This window comes from Egretta garzetta, unplaced genomic scaffold (genome assembly GCF_000687185.1).
Source record: "Egretta garzetta isolate BGI_Z169 unplaced genomic scaffold, ASM68718v1 scaffold204, whole genome shotgun sequence".
NCBI classification, from domain to species: domain Eukaryota; kingdom Metazoa; phylum Chordata; class Aves; order Pelecaniformes; family Ardeidae; genus Egretta; species Egretta garzetta.
The window spans coordinates 402,121-414,548 of record NW_009259424.1 but is presented as its reverse complement, the minus strand read 5'-3'; the positions used below and the strand labels follow the sequence as shown (position 1 = coordinate 414,548).

General features: G+C 50.1%; 1 protein-coding gene across 1 annotated transcript in view; it reads left to right on the top strand.

The window, feature by feature from the left end:
• Window positions 1-12,428, top strand: part of COL13A1 (collagen type XIII alpha 1 chain) — an 84,016-nt gene that overhangs the window by 36,577 nt on the left and 35,011 nt on the right. Inside the window, exons 8-14 of the mRNA XM_035892549.1 lie at window positions 3,071-3,106; window positions 4,679-4,705; window positions 5,823-5,849; window positions 6,922-6,948; window positions 7,053-7,079; window positions 7,441-7,467; window positions 11,417-11,482. Of these exons, the coding sequence (XP_035748442.1) occupies window positions 3,071-3,106; window positions 4,679-4,705; window positions 5,823-5,849; window positions 6,922-6,948; window positions 7,053-7,079; window positions 7,441-7,467; window positions 11,417-11,482 (237 nt within the window). The remainder of the gene's footprint in view (window positions 1-3,070; window positions 3,107-4,678; window positions 4,706-5,822; window positions 5,850-6,921; window positions 6,949-7,052; window positions 7,080-7,440; window positions 7,468-11,416; window positions 11,483-12,428) is intronic.

Sequence of the window (12,428 nt, the reverse complement as noted above, 5' to 3'; positions counted from 1 at the left end):
CTCCCCACTCTATCCCTGCCCAGCCTCCACCAGACATTTCCATGAAAAAAGACCTGGAGACTCAATTTTCTTCCTCCCAGTGGGCACTTCCGATTCTGATTAACCTGTGAAGAGCACCGTCCTTGACCTGCAGAGAGGATGGGCCGCCGGCAACTTTTGTTTCACAGTGGAGGTCAAGTGAGAGAGACCTAGGCAGTGCGAACACTTGGCTACATCTGGCTTTCCAATTAACTTTCCAAAAGCCCCATGATAAGTGTTTCTAATAAGAAACAGCTTTGTTGGTTCCCAGGCCCACCTGCCCGATATGCTGGAGTTTGAGAAGCGACAGGACCGAAACCCAGGATACAAACAGGTCAACCCAAGTGTTTTATACCCAGCAGACGGCCCCTGGCCACGTGGCCAGGCGAGGAGGAAGGGCTGGCAGGTTTCTCAATGCCAAGCTCTGGGCGAGACCGCCCTGCTCCACAAGCAGCAGGTTTTGGAGGGTAAATGCCCCATTGCTTTTGCTGTTTCTCACAAGCTGTAGCTCTCAGCCTTCTGCATAGTGTGGTTATAGTAATTGGAGAGAAAAGCTGCCAGTCCCTGTCCCTGTAGGTCCTGCAGGCAGAGACAGGCACCACTGTTTTCTTGAAGGTCACATGCCTGGTCTGCAGGAGAATTTTTAATGTCTGCTTTGGTGCTGCTGCTTTGCCTCATTGCCTTTGCTGCTGCTTGGGAAAGTGCAGAACATGTTGCATCTCCAAAGCAGCAGAAAGCTTAGATGGCAAACGATATTTAAAATGGGCTTTTGCCCACCCCAGTCAAAGCCCCGAGGTGCCAGGGCTGGCACAACTCCACACTTCCACCCCCAAAGCCTACTGTGAAGATGATCCAGTTTCCCGGGGAGCTGGTGATAGGTCAAAAGGATGGCTGAGCACTGAAGACAAACACGGAAACCCCGGCCAAGGGGCCACTCGGAAAGACGTGGGATGACAAATAGTTTCCAGATTTTTGTTTGGAGGTTAAAGTTTTCGCTAGAGCTCAGAACTGCTTAACTTCTGGCCAGAGAGGGACAGTGCGCCGATAGTGGCAGAAACAGACGGTCTCCATGATTTGGCAGCTCCTGGGATTACATACTTCATACAATCAACATTTTAAAAAGAAGACAAGGAAAAACAGTCACCCAACAAAAACAGTCTCTTGGAATTGCTCGCTGCTGAACTGTTGTTTTGGCCTGATACCGTGCAAATCACTCTGCCGTCCTCCAAGGAGAAAGAGGCAGCAGTCTCTAGTCTACAAAGGAAGCCAAAATGCACAATTTCCAGGTTTTCTCCCTAATTCTTTTTTTAGCACTTCTTGTCCAGAGAGGTGTCCAGCAGGGAACCAAAATTAATGAATTGTGGCTAGGCTCTTCTTGATTCTTGCCTTTTCAGAAACTAGCAGTGGACAGATCCTTTAATTTATAGCGTATCTTCCCTCCTGGTCACTGGCCAACAGGACCAGGTGGTTTTATATGTATCTTGCAAAGAAAAGCTGACCAAGTTCAACTTTGCAGAACTAAAAAAACAGTACAAATGGGATTAGATCCTGATAGCATTGTGTATAAAACCACAACTGTTCAGCACAACGCAAGGCATTTTGTGGTAGGGGCATGCCTCAAACTCTGTGAAGAGGTTATTTGGCCCCAAGTCTGAAGGGAGGGATCTTCACTGAGTCTCTCTGCAGGTAGAGGGAGGCTGGAGGAGATGTAACCTGAAGGTGAAGGTTTTCCCTGCCATGTCTCTGACCTCTCTCCCAAGGGATTAGCATTGCTGCATTGTGGCGAACCTCAGCCTTGCAGCCCAGCACGCCCATCCTCTCCTTCCCCTTCCCTTGGCACCACATGGCTCTGGTTAAGGCAGAGATGCATCCATGTGCATTTCTTTTCAGAAGAGAACCCTTGTTTATACCCAGCTCTTTCCTAGGAGACCCTCATGGGACTCAAAGAGTCCAGTCATGGTATCTCAAATTGCCTAGGAAAGCATTTTCTTCCCCAAAACGAAGCATGAGAACACAGAAGAAACCTGGGCTTTTTGGCATCGTAGCACAGCTTTCAGGGAAGGCAAGATGCCACAGCGGTCGCTCCATGAGCGTGGTACAGGATTTACCTCATCCTGCTGTTTCCATCCACATGGGTGTGCTTCCAGATCTGCTGAAGTCTGGTCCATATTGCTTCCTGACTTGGCTCACACATTTTTCGGAAAATTGAGATTAAGAAATCCTTAAGTAAAGTAGTATCTTTTCTGGATACCCACAAATCTAGGGTAACTATGACCTGGGATGTCACAGGTCCCAGAAACTGAAGAACTATAAAAAATTAACATTTTTCAGTGTTTCTAAGTGTGTGATGAAGAAGCTGCCAAACACATCCCAAGCCAGTGTTTGCTGTACCTGATCCCAAACTGGTAGCCAACGCAGGCTAGACAGAAAGAGGCGGAGGAAAGGACTCGATGCTCATGTTCCTCTCATCATACTACCTAACTCTCCTTTTTCTCTTAGCTCTCAGAGGAAAAAAACAGAAAAGGGGGGAAAAAAAAATCATCTCTTCTCCAGAATTATTTGTGAGGAAAATGAATGCACTGGGACATGAGATTAGGAGAGGAGGAGAAAAGGGATGGCTGTGTTTAGACACCAGTGACCTGCAAGGTTTGTCTTGCACAGAGCAGCACCCTGCATTAAACGCCTCCAGTTTATGGCAGCAAGAATTGCCATAAAATGAGCTCAGCCTCTGGAATATACTCCAAAAGCCTAGTGTATGGGCTAGGGACACCCATTTAATTAATGTAGAAACTTCAAGGAAACTGCTTACAGTCCAAACTGGACCTGCTCCAGGATTTTCTTGGCCCTGTACAAATTGGAGTGGGGATGAGAGATTTCCCCTCCTTCCCAAGACGCTTTCCCCTTGGAGGGGAATTGGGTCTTGGGTAACTCTTCAGAGAGCTGTAGGATAAATGGGCAGAGGCTGGAAGAAAGGCTCCGTAGAGAGGACTTAGGGTCAGTCAAAATCCACTTTGGTTCCTCTAAACTGCTGTCTCCGTTTCATCCTTCCCAGGGACAGCCTGGAACAAGAGGTTTTCCTGGATTCCCGGTAAGTGTAACTGCTAATTTATGAGCTACGGATGTGCAATATTACTAGGAAGTGTCATTAGTGCTCGCTGTATCTCATCATTTCTGTCTGAAACCAAGGACCTGACCTGGTATCACTGGAAAAAGTAATTTTTTCTTCATTTGTTTTTCTTCTCTCTTTTTTTTTTTTACTTTTAAATGATACTTGGGGAAAAAAAAACAAACCACACAACTCCGAAAGGAAATTAATTTAAAAAACCCCAAGTGTTAAAATAACATAGTTGAAGCCAGATCTGTTCAGTAAAAGAAAACCATCCTAAGAAATACCCCCAAACAAAGAAAATAACCCTTAGGTAGGTGAAATTCCAGCCTTAATTGAGCCTTTAGGTGATATTGCGATAGCAGCGAGCGTTTGTGATCCAAACGGGGCCCTGCGTGATGCAGGTCAGCTGGGGCCCATGCTAGGCTGAACACCCTGGTCATGCCAAAGGGAAAGGACAAAAAGCACGAGGGGGTGATTCTTCTCCAACGCTGTTACAGATGGACAAGGGAACAGAAAACAAGCCCAGGAGAGGACAAAGCAAATTTCATTTCAGTCCTACAGTTGCTGGCAACGCTCTCTGAAGCGTTGAGGCTGCTGGGGAACTCAGAACGGTTGCTATTTATTCTTATGCATTTATCCTGGACAGCTAGGAAGCCTAAGGCAAAGACAAACACCCCCCGCATCCCTGCTCCCGCCAGGCAGCTCAGCTGCTGCTGCAGGACACGCCGTGTGCCAGAGCAGGTCTGCGGGGGAAGACTCTCATGCTTGGGAAACGGGAGGAATTGGCAGCCTGCGAGCCATCTGACCAGGCTCCGTGGCTCTGCCCTTCGTGAAAAGGGGGGCTGTGAGCTACCCCCGGGCTGAGGAGAAGCAGATCTCTCTAGGCCTTTGAGGTCTTTGGCTTTCAGAGGAGCAGAAAACAAATCAGCCCAGCTCATGAGAAAGTGCCGGGTGGGACAGTGCTCTGCAGAGCCTGTTTCTCATCAAATAGTACCTTCAACGTGCTGCCGAGCTGTATGTCACCTCTTCCCTGGGACACTTTTATTATTCTATCATTTGCAAAAATTCCTCTTCCCCCAAAGGTGGGTGCCTTTCTAAATCAAGGTCTCGAGAAAACTGCTCATTTTCAACTCGTTTACGGGACACTGCAAAATTTGAAATGCTGAGGGTTTTTTGCAAATTGCCCATGAATCCCTCTTCCCTTCCCTTCCCTTCCCTTCCCCTCTCGTGTCCAGTGTTGCTGCAGAAATGGGCCGACAGCGAGCAGGTCCCTGCAGAAGCAATTGGGAAACTGGTCTGGTACCCAGTGGGCCAGGGAGCTGCCACCCTCATTGTAAAGAATTTTTTCCTTATATCTAGCCTAAACCTACCCCGACTTAGTTTAAAACCATTACCCCTTGTCCTAATGCAGCTGGCCCTACTAAAAAGGTTTTCCCCCTCTTCCCCCCTTCCCCCAGCCCATGCAATCTTGCGCCACGTAGTGCTTGCTGGGGCAGGCGGACAGACACCCCGGTGAAAGCATTTCTCATCATTTCTCCTTTTTTATTTCAGGGCCCTATTGGCTTGGATGGCAAACCGGTAAGCAAACAGCTTTTCTCAAGGCTTTCTGGCCTGCCTCCTGCTAGGTCCCGCCGTCCTGCCAGGCTGCCTGTTATAGAGTATGTTTTTAAGAGGATTATTTTGCAATGTCATGCACATGCATGGATTAGACGAAAATTAGAAGGTTGGCAGGCAGGAGGATACCACAGATGCCTCGGGGGAGATGCAGGAGTCAGGAGATTAGGGAAGGCGGAGTGTGGCCGCTTCCTTTCTCGGCAAATCTGTAAAATAGCACTTCACGAGTGCAGCGGCCTGGCTGCGGCAGGGAAAGCAGGCGCTCCCCCCCGAATCAGACAGACAGACAGAGCAGGCCCCTAGGCACCAGCCCTCTGCCTGAGACAGCAGCCAGCCTCATCTGAAGTCGACCCTGCAGCTTCTTCCCCTTTGCTCCTGTGCTGCAGAATTGCAGTAGAAAAGGAAAGGACCCTAAAGAACTCCATGCTGTCCTTAGAGCCTCCTCTCTCTCTCTCTAAATATATACACACAGCTTTGTAGCAGAGAGAGAGACCTAAGTTCTTCCCATCCTTCAGAGAGCTCAGGCACAAATATAGCTACTTCCCTGTGAACCCAACTGACATGAAACCCATAGCTCCAGGCAGCCCCTTAGCCAAGTTCCCCACCACGCTTCCTCTAGCCGTGCTGTAATGGAGAAGGAGCTGGTAGCACATACCTCTGGCACCTGATTTCCTACAGCAGGACCCTGTTTTTGCTATGAGGAGCATCACCCTGCCAAGGCCAGCAGCATCGCTCTTACACCGCTCTGGGGACACACATGTGAGCCCCAGCGAGGCGCAGCATGCTGCACTCCCCTGTAGCTGCTCAGCCAGCCTGAGAGGGGCTTAACCATGTCCCAGCCATGCCCTGCAGAGCCTTTGCACCCCATATTCATCCTCCAGAGCTTTGTTCTCAGCATTTTGGGTAGCGGAGAGCTCTTTTAGATGTGCGAGTGAAGCTCCGGGTGTGTGGCATTGCACCTCCCTCGACAAAGTACAGCGACTGCGGGCACCTCTCGAGGCGAGGAGTAAAAGTGGGTTAAGCCAACATCTTCTAGAGACTGAGGTGGCTGAAGCTGAGGGATGTTTTCTTTCTTTTGCAGGGTCATCCTGGACAGAAGGGGGAGATGGTAAAAAAAAAAAAAAATGTTTGTCTGACGGGTTGGGTTGAAATTATGTTGCCTCTCAGCTGGAAATGAGCTCACAGGCGGGGTAGCAGTCCTAGTTCAGCTAATGCACTAGCTGTGTCCCTAATTCCATAACTTCGTAATAGCAGTGCTGGGATGCACGTCTGTAATTTTTACATTATGGCTATCAGATTCATCATGTCACAACAGCAACTGTCTAGTTATGCATGGGATCTGTTTTCCTTGCAGTTAGCAATTACGTTCTTTAATTATACTCTGGGAGCTGACATTTTTCGTGGTTGGCCTCATAGCAGAAGTAAAAGTTGATGGAAAGTTTTCTGAAAACCCATCTGGCAGCTTTCAACTTATCTGACAAAAAAAGCATATTTTGTATATTAAATATCTTTCGTTCCCCTCTTGAAGCTCTGTTTCATATGTGCATCGTACTGAAATGCTTTGGTTGAAAACGATAAACTTAGGCCACACTTGATGGAAACCCAAATGTGGTCTTGTTCCCCTGATGATGAAATCCCCAAACACGATTATGCCAAGCTAGCAGCTCTGTAGTCACCTTCGCTCACTGAAATGCTGAACGTTTTCTTCTGCTAATGCTGTTTTTTGAGCCTGAGTGTCAGTGTAACCCTCTGGCAAGCACATGTTGAAGATCCCCCTTCCCGCTCCTCGGCGGAGGGGTGAGCCGGCATCCCCCTGTTGCACAACCCTAGCTCAGGCACTTGCAGCTCAGGCTTCAGCCCTGGCTGCTGCTGGTTCGATCCCAGCGTGTTGGCTGAGGAGACGTGCTGCCAGCTGAGGTCCTGGGAACACTAAGGGTATATTTTCCTGATGATTTCTCCCCTCTGCTTTTAGTAATTGCCTCCCGCAGTGCAGCCAGAGCATGTGTGCATTTTCACTCCTCCCGAGTAGCAAAGGGAACCCAGATCTCTCTTAGGAACTTTTCTCCGCAATTGTTTTTAAAAGCTGAGTTTCTACCTACTGCATACGCTGAGAGCTTTTGTCTTCTTGTCACTGTAAACGGGAATCCGTCTCGCATTCATGACAATGTGTTTCTTTAAAGGGTGCTGCAGGTCCCAGGGGACAACCCGTAAGTATCCCACCTCTTGCAATCCCGCCTCCTCCTAATCCCTTCCCCCTTGCATGCACTGAACTCCTTCATTTACTGAGGGCTTTTTTTTATCGCTTTTATAGGGACCCCCAGGACAAAAAGGAGAAAAGGTAATTTTAATGGGAGGCGTGTTGAAAATAAAATGTAAAAAGTGAGCAGGGAAAGGGACTCGATGGGCTTGGTGCTGCTCGTTCTGACTCCGAGTGGCTCAAAAAGGAGAAAAGGTAATTTTAATGGGAGGCTTGGTGCTACTCGTTCTGACTCTGAGTGGCTGAGAAATGCAGCAAGAACAGAGGGCTCTGGGGAGACGGGGCCAGGGCCAGGGTGCTCGTCGGGTGCAAATTGGCATAGCTGCAACAAATTCAGTATAGTCAGAATGATTTACACCTTCTGGATCTGACCCCGTGTGTCTATTTTGGTCCTCTCTGTATGAGGTTTAAACTCTTCCTTTTTAATCCCCTTCTTTCACAGGGTCAGTGTGCAGAGTACCCGCACAGGGTAAGTCATTAGCGTTATTATCGTCTGTCCCGTGCCTTCCTGCATGTTAATCCTCCTTGGTTTGAATGGCTTTTTGTTGGAAATATAGATCGTTTCATTAACAAGACGCGTCATCGGGGCCCCGAGGGCAGCGCTCGGCTGATTGATGTGTTTCTCAGAAAAGCAGCAGATAAGGTTTTCCAGGAGGGATGCTGGTTCTCTGGTCTGTACTGCCCACCGGGGCTGACCCCCAGCTAAATGCTGTTGTCATTGCCGCTTCCTGGAGGTCCTCCCGTGCTCTGGGCTGGAGCGGGGAAGGTCCGTGTCCTCACCCCCAAACCCCACAAAACCTGGGGTTTCTGGCAGAGGTTACCCACTCACATCTCGTGCTGCTGCACCAGCTCTGTTCTGCTTCCACAGACTCCGCTGCGGTTGCGTGGCCAGGAGCAGTGTGGGGTTTGCAAGACTTCGTGGAGACTCTATCCTCATTCCTCCCTTTTTCTTCTCCGTCATGCTGGCCTCAACCCTGCATAGAGACAAGGGGAAGGGGTTGTGCTCCCTGTCCAAAAGTAACCCTGACCGCCTCTGGCCATGGTGTTCTGCCTGGTCCCTGGTGAGCTCGTCCCCACGCTGGCCCCCCAGGGCTGGTGGGCTTTCTGCCTGCAAAGAAGAGGCGGAGAGGGAAGGTTGATGCCAGCAACCATTTAACGACAGCCAGGCTGTTGCCCCACTTGCCTCTCTGTCCTGGCCTGCCTGGCATGTACCACAGCCAAGAGAGGCGAGAGTACATCATGGGGTTTGAGGGGATTACAGCGGTAAAATTTAAGCAGCTCTGAAAACAACCGGAGTGCTGAAAATCCACTGGAAATGCATTGGAACGACATCATATGAAGTGGCTGGAATTTGTAATCTGGGTGTACAGGGAGACAAGCTTAAGGGCTTTCTGTTTATTTTTGACCGGCCTCCGGACAATTAGCTGGGCTCTGGTCCCTGGCCCTGAGGGAGCAGGGCCCTGGATGCTCTGTGCGGCAGAGGCAGGGGAGAGAGCTCGGCTGGTGGAGAAGGGAGAAGGGGGCCGTCGCTATGTGCCAGTACCCGTACAATAATAGCTGGTCAGCTGTGTTTATTTAGGCAAGCTGGCTCACTAGGTTGTTATGTTAAAAAGAAGCTAACAACAATGTTCACCCGAGAGGTGTCCTGGGTTCACGTTACAGCCCTTGGCTCCGGCTGTCCTCAGTGCTCAAGGTGAAAAGCGGCGGCAGGACCCTGCAGCAACACTGGGAAACGGAGGTGCAGATTGTGCATCGTCACTGGGATGACCTGGGCTCAGACCGGGGGGGCAAAGGTGCACTGGTTTGGTGGGTCAGGGTTGTAGGCACCATGGGGTGACACACAGTGGGGAAAAGGCTGGTACAAAGCCTCACATCCCAGCAAAGCCTGGTGACGTTTCCTTGGCTCTCATGGAGGTACTTCTGGTCTCATGAGGCAGCCAGCTCAAGGTTTTAAAAAGCCCATGAGTCGTTCCAAGGCAGAGGTCTGCTCATGGGAAGGGTGACTGTCCTCAGGTCAGCTCAAGGATGGGCTGTCCCAAAGGGTCTAGTCACAGGCGCAGGTCAGCCAACAGAGGTGCTGTTCCTTCTCTTCCTCCCAAAAGGAAAATTAGGATGAGCCTTGTAAAAATGCTACACATTTGACCCTGTCGCAATTTGTTGTTGCTTTACGGGTTGACAAGGTCCTTTGTCAGGTATTCTGGGCGAGGAAATGAAAACCAGCATCCTGAAAAACCAGGGATGTTGTTTCAGTTTTGTTTCGTCTTTGTTTTCTTAGGAAGGAAATGTAAGGTTGGGATGTATGCCTTGGCTTGTGTTGTAGTTTCCTTTTTTTTTTTTCTGTATGAGTCTGCATGGCCTGCGCTGCCGTGAGGGACAAGCCCAGGCGTGGGGCTGCCCCTTTGGTGTGAGCTGGCTGTTTGAGCTGCTCCGAAGTGCCACCTTGGTGACAGGCGCTCAGCTCAGGGAAGAGGGGGACCAGCTGTGCTCCCTCTGTTTTCAGAAATACCGTGTGCCTAACTGACCCCTTTTGTGTCATGTGTCTTCGCTGTCCCCCAGGAATACCTAAGTACCACCCTTGCCGCCCTGCGCTCTAACCAGATCCTTACGCTAAAGGTTTGTGGGTAATGGTCTGATGGGACCCAGTTCTGGTGCAAAGGCACGAGGGATCCAATATTGCACGCTGCCTTCTGAAAAAAACCTTGCCATTGCGACACAGAGCAGGCAGGGCAGGAGCTGGGTGGAAGAGGCTTCAGGTTTCTTCTCTAAACTTTCCCACTTGCACTTTGAATCTGTTGCTGGGTCTTGTCTCGCCTCTGTTTTCAGGACTGCTTCTCTCAGTTTTCCTCCTTATCCTTCCCAGCATCCTCCCTCTGCTTCTCTGGAAGCTGCCTGGTATTTCAGATACACTTCAGCACTTGAGGAGCCGGGCAAAGCCAGCTCAGCTGGGGCTGGGTCACTCCTACAGACGTGCTCGGCACACCTAGCAAGGGGGTGTGGGGATTTACAGCAACACCCCCTTTCGGAAGATCAGCACAGTCCCAAACGCTCTCCTGAGCTATGGGGCCTCCTGCGCTGTCTTTTAGAAAGAGAAGGATTTCCTTCAGATAAAATCAGCCTGGCTGATTTTCCAGCAGCACCGCTTTTGTCGCGAACGCTGGCGGCTGTCTGGATCAGCACATCAGACACAGCCGCCTGATAAGAGGGCGGCAATGCTGCAATATTGGGTTGCCACTTCACTTTGCAACAGGACTGGATCCTTGCTTTCACTGTGAACACGAAGAGCAGCGTTTAAAGGGATTCAGGAGCGCTGCTTGGATGCATACGGTTACTGTGGTGGGAGACCTATGGGCGCAGCTCTCAGGTCCGAGTGCGCAGCTCACACTGGGAAATGTTGCACACAGGGGCACGTTTTCGTGCCTGGGCACAGAAAGCCTCTTTCTCTTCTCCCTCTGTAAATCAAGAGCAGCTTCAATGGAAAACTGATAGGAACAGGAAAGCGGATCAGGCCAGAGGAGCATTCCTGGGCCTGGAGCCGGCACGGTGGGTGCCAGGCTGACAGCAGCATGCATGCAAGTGGAAACTGGATACAGCAGAAGGATGAACAAATGCTCCTGAGCTTTAGTGCATTTGATTTCTGCGTGTCCGGGTCAGCTTTGTGCCCTAAGGCAGCATTCCTGGCTATAAGCAGTCAGAGAGTGATGTTACTGTTAAACAAGGAAAAGCAAAGCACGGGCTCCCAGGGCAATACCCTGCTCAAGGCTCAGAGGCACCAAGGCCTGATCTTCTCCCTTGGTCATGATGGCTGTGTCTGCTCAGCTAAATGAGCCACGCCAGGACCTGTTTGCTGGCCGTGACGACTGCTGCTGGCCCCAGTTAGCATCTCTCTGCTCCCTTCCACACCCTGAGGAAGGGTGAGGCTCGGAGATGCACCGTGTTTCTTGTAAGGGAAGATGGGAAGAAGTAGGAAAACATACTTGGACAACTCGGAGGAAATTGGCATTTTGATAGTTACCCCAAATCCGACGATGAGAAATTAGAAGAAACGGTCCTGTCACCGGAGAGCTTAGCAGAGCCAGCAAGGGGATGCCTTGCAGTCAAAAATCCCCCAGGCGGTTTTCATTTCCGAGCAGAGAAAGAGGTAAAAGCTCTGTGCGGTGGGAGCATGGGGTGGGTGAGCGGTCACCCTGCGCCCACCAGGGCTGGCACGTGGCAGGTCCCCCTGTGAGCAGCGCCCGGCGCGGAGGAGCCCCGAGGTCTCCCGCAGGTACCCGTGCCGCACGAGGCTCTCACGCGGGGGTTTATTTTCACGGCAATCTCTCTGTTCCCCTCTTCTCTGTTCTCTCCCCTGGCTGCTCTCTGACTCTCGGTGCCCTAACGGCCTCCTTTGCCCCACGACCTTCTGGTTTGATCTTCTTCAGCTGTTGCCTCTCCTCAATTCAGTGCGGCTGGCTCCACCTCCGGTCATAAAGAGACGCACTTTCCAGGTAGACTACTTCTCCTCATTGCCTGTTCCTAAGCCTACCTCGATGCTTGCGATTAATCAGCTTGCTACCTGTCTTTTTTTTTTTTCCCCCCTACAGAGAGGTTTCCAAGAGGTTTGGGCAGAGCTGAGGGACTTTTCTTTGAAGCGGAGGAAATCTTTGATGTGATAATGTGGCTAAAAAGAAATGTTGTGAAGCCACTTTTTTTAAACTAAAAGAAATGGGCCATGAAACTGTTCTTGGGACTGTCGACAAGCAGTCTCCTACCTTAAGGATTCAGTTCCTGCATATTCAATCTCCAGAAGAGGTTAGAAACCTCTTGCTGAAATGCAGCTAATGTCTGTGAAATTTAACGGAGATGAATGAAAAGGCAAAGGCTTCTTCTAAAGGCTAGTCTAGTCTGAGGCACTTGGGAAAATGTGTTTAAATAAGCTCTTATAATGGCTTCATTAAATCGCATTAAATCTTTGTGTAAACACATTTATTTTGGTTTCCAGGGCCATAATTCATGTTTAGTTTAGTTTATTCTGGGAATGAATTCATAAAATCAATTATGGACGTATGAATAGTGAATAAGAGTGTCCATAGTCACAGTTCATGTGGCTTTTAATGATCCCACTTTAAGCTCCCTCGTTCCATCAATTGGGATTAACTTTCCTGTGCGGACAAGCCGCTTTAATTACCCCGCTGAAGTGTGCTGGGCACCCTCTGTAAAGTGGCTGGGTTTTGTCACCCCGCTGCCTGTCTAGACAGTCAGATGCTAGCAGGGAGCTGCAGTCTGTGGGACAGGCCTTTACCACGAGGTGCCTGGTCCTTGCCCAGCACTGGCAAAATCCCGACGTTATCACTTGAGCCCGGGGTCTCAACTCAGTTTCTACTGATCCAGCGTTCGCACCACACAAAGCCCTACGGCTTGCGCTGGTTGCCCTTCAAAGTGACAGTCGGAAGA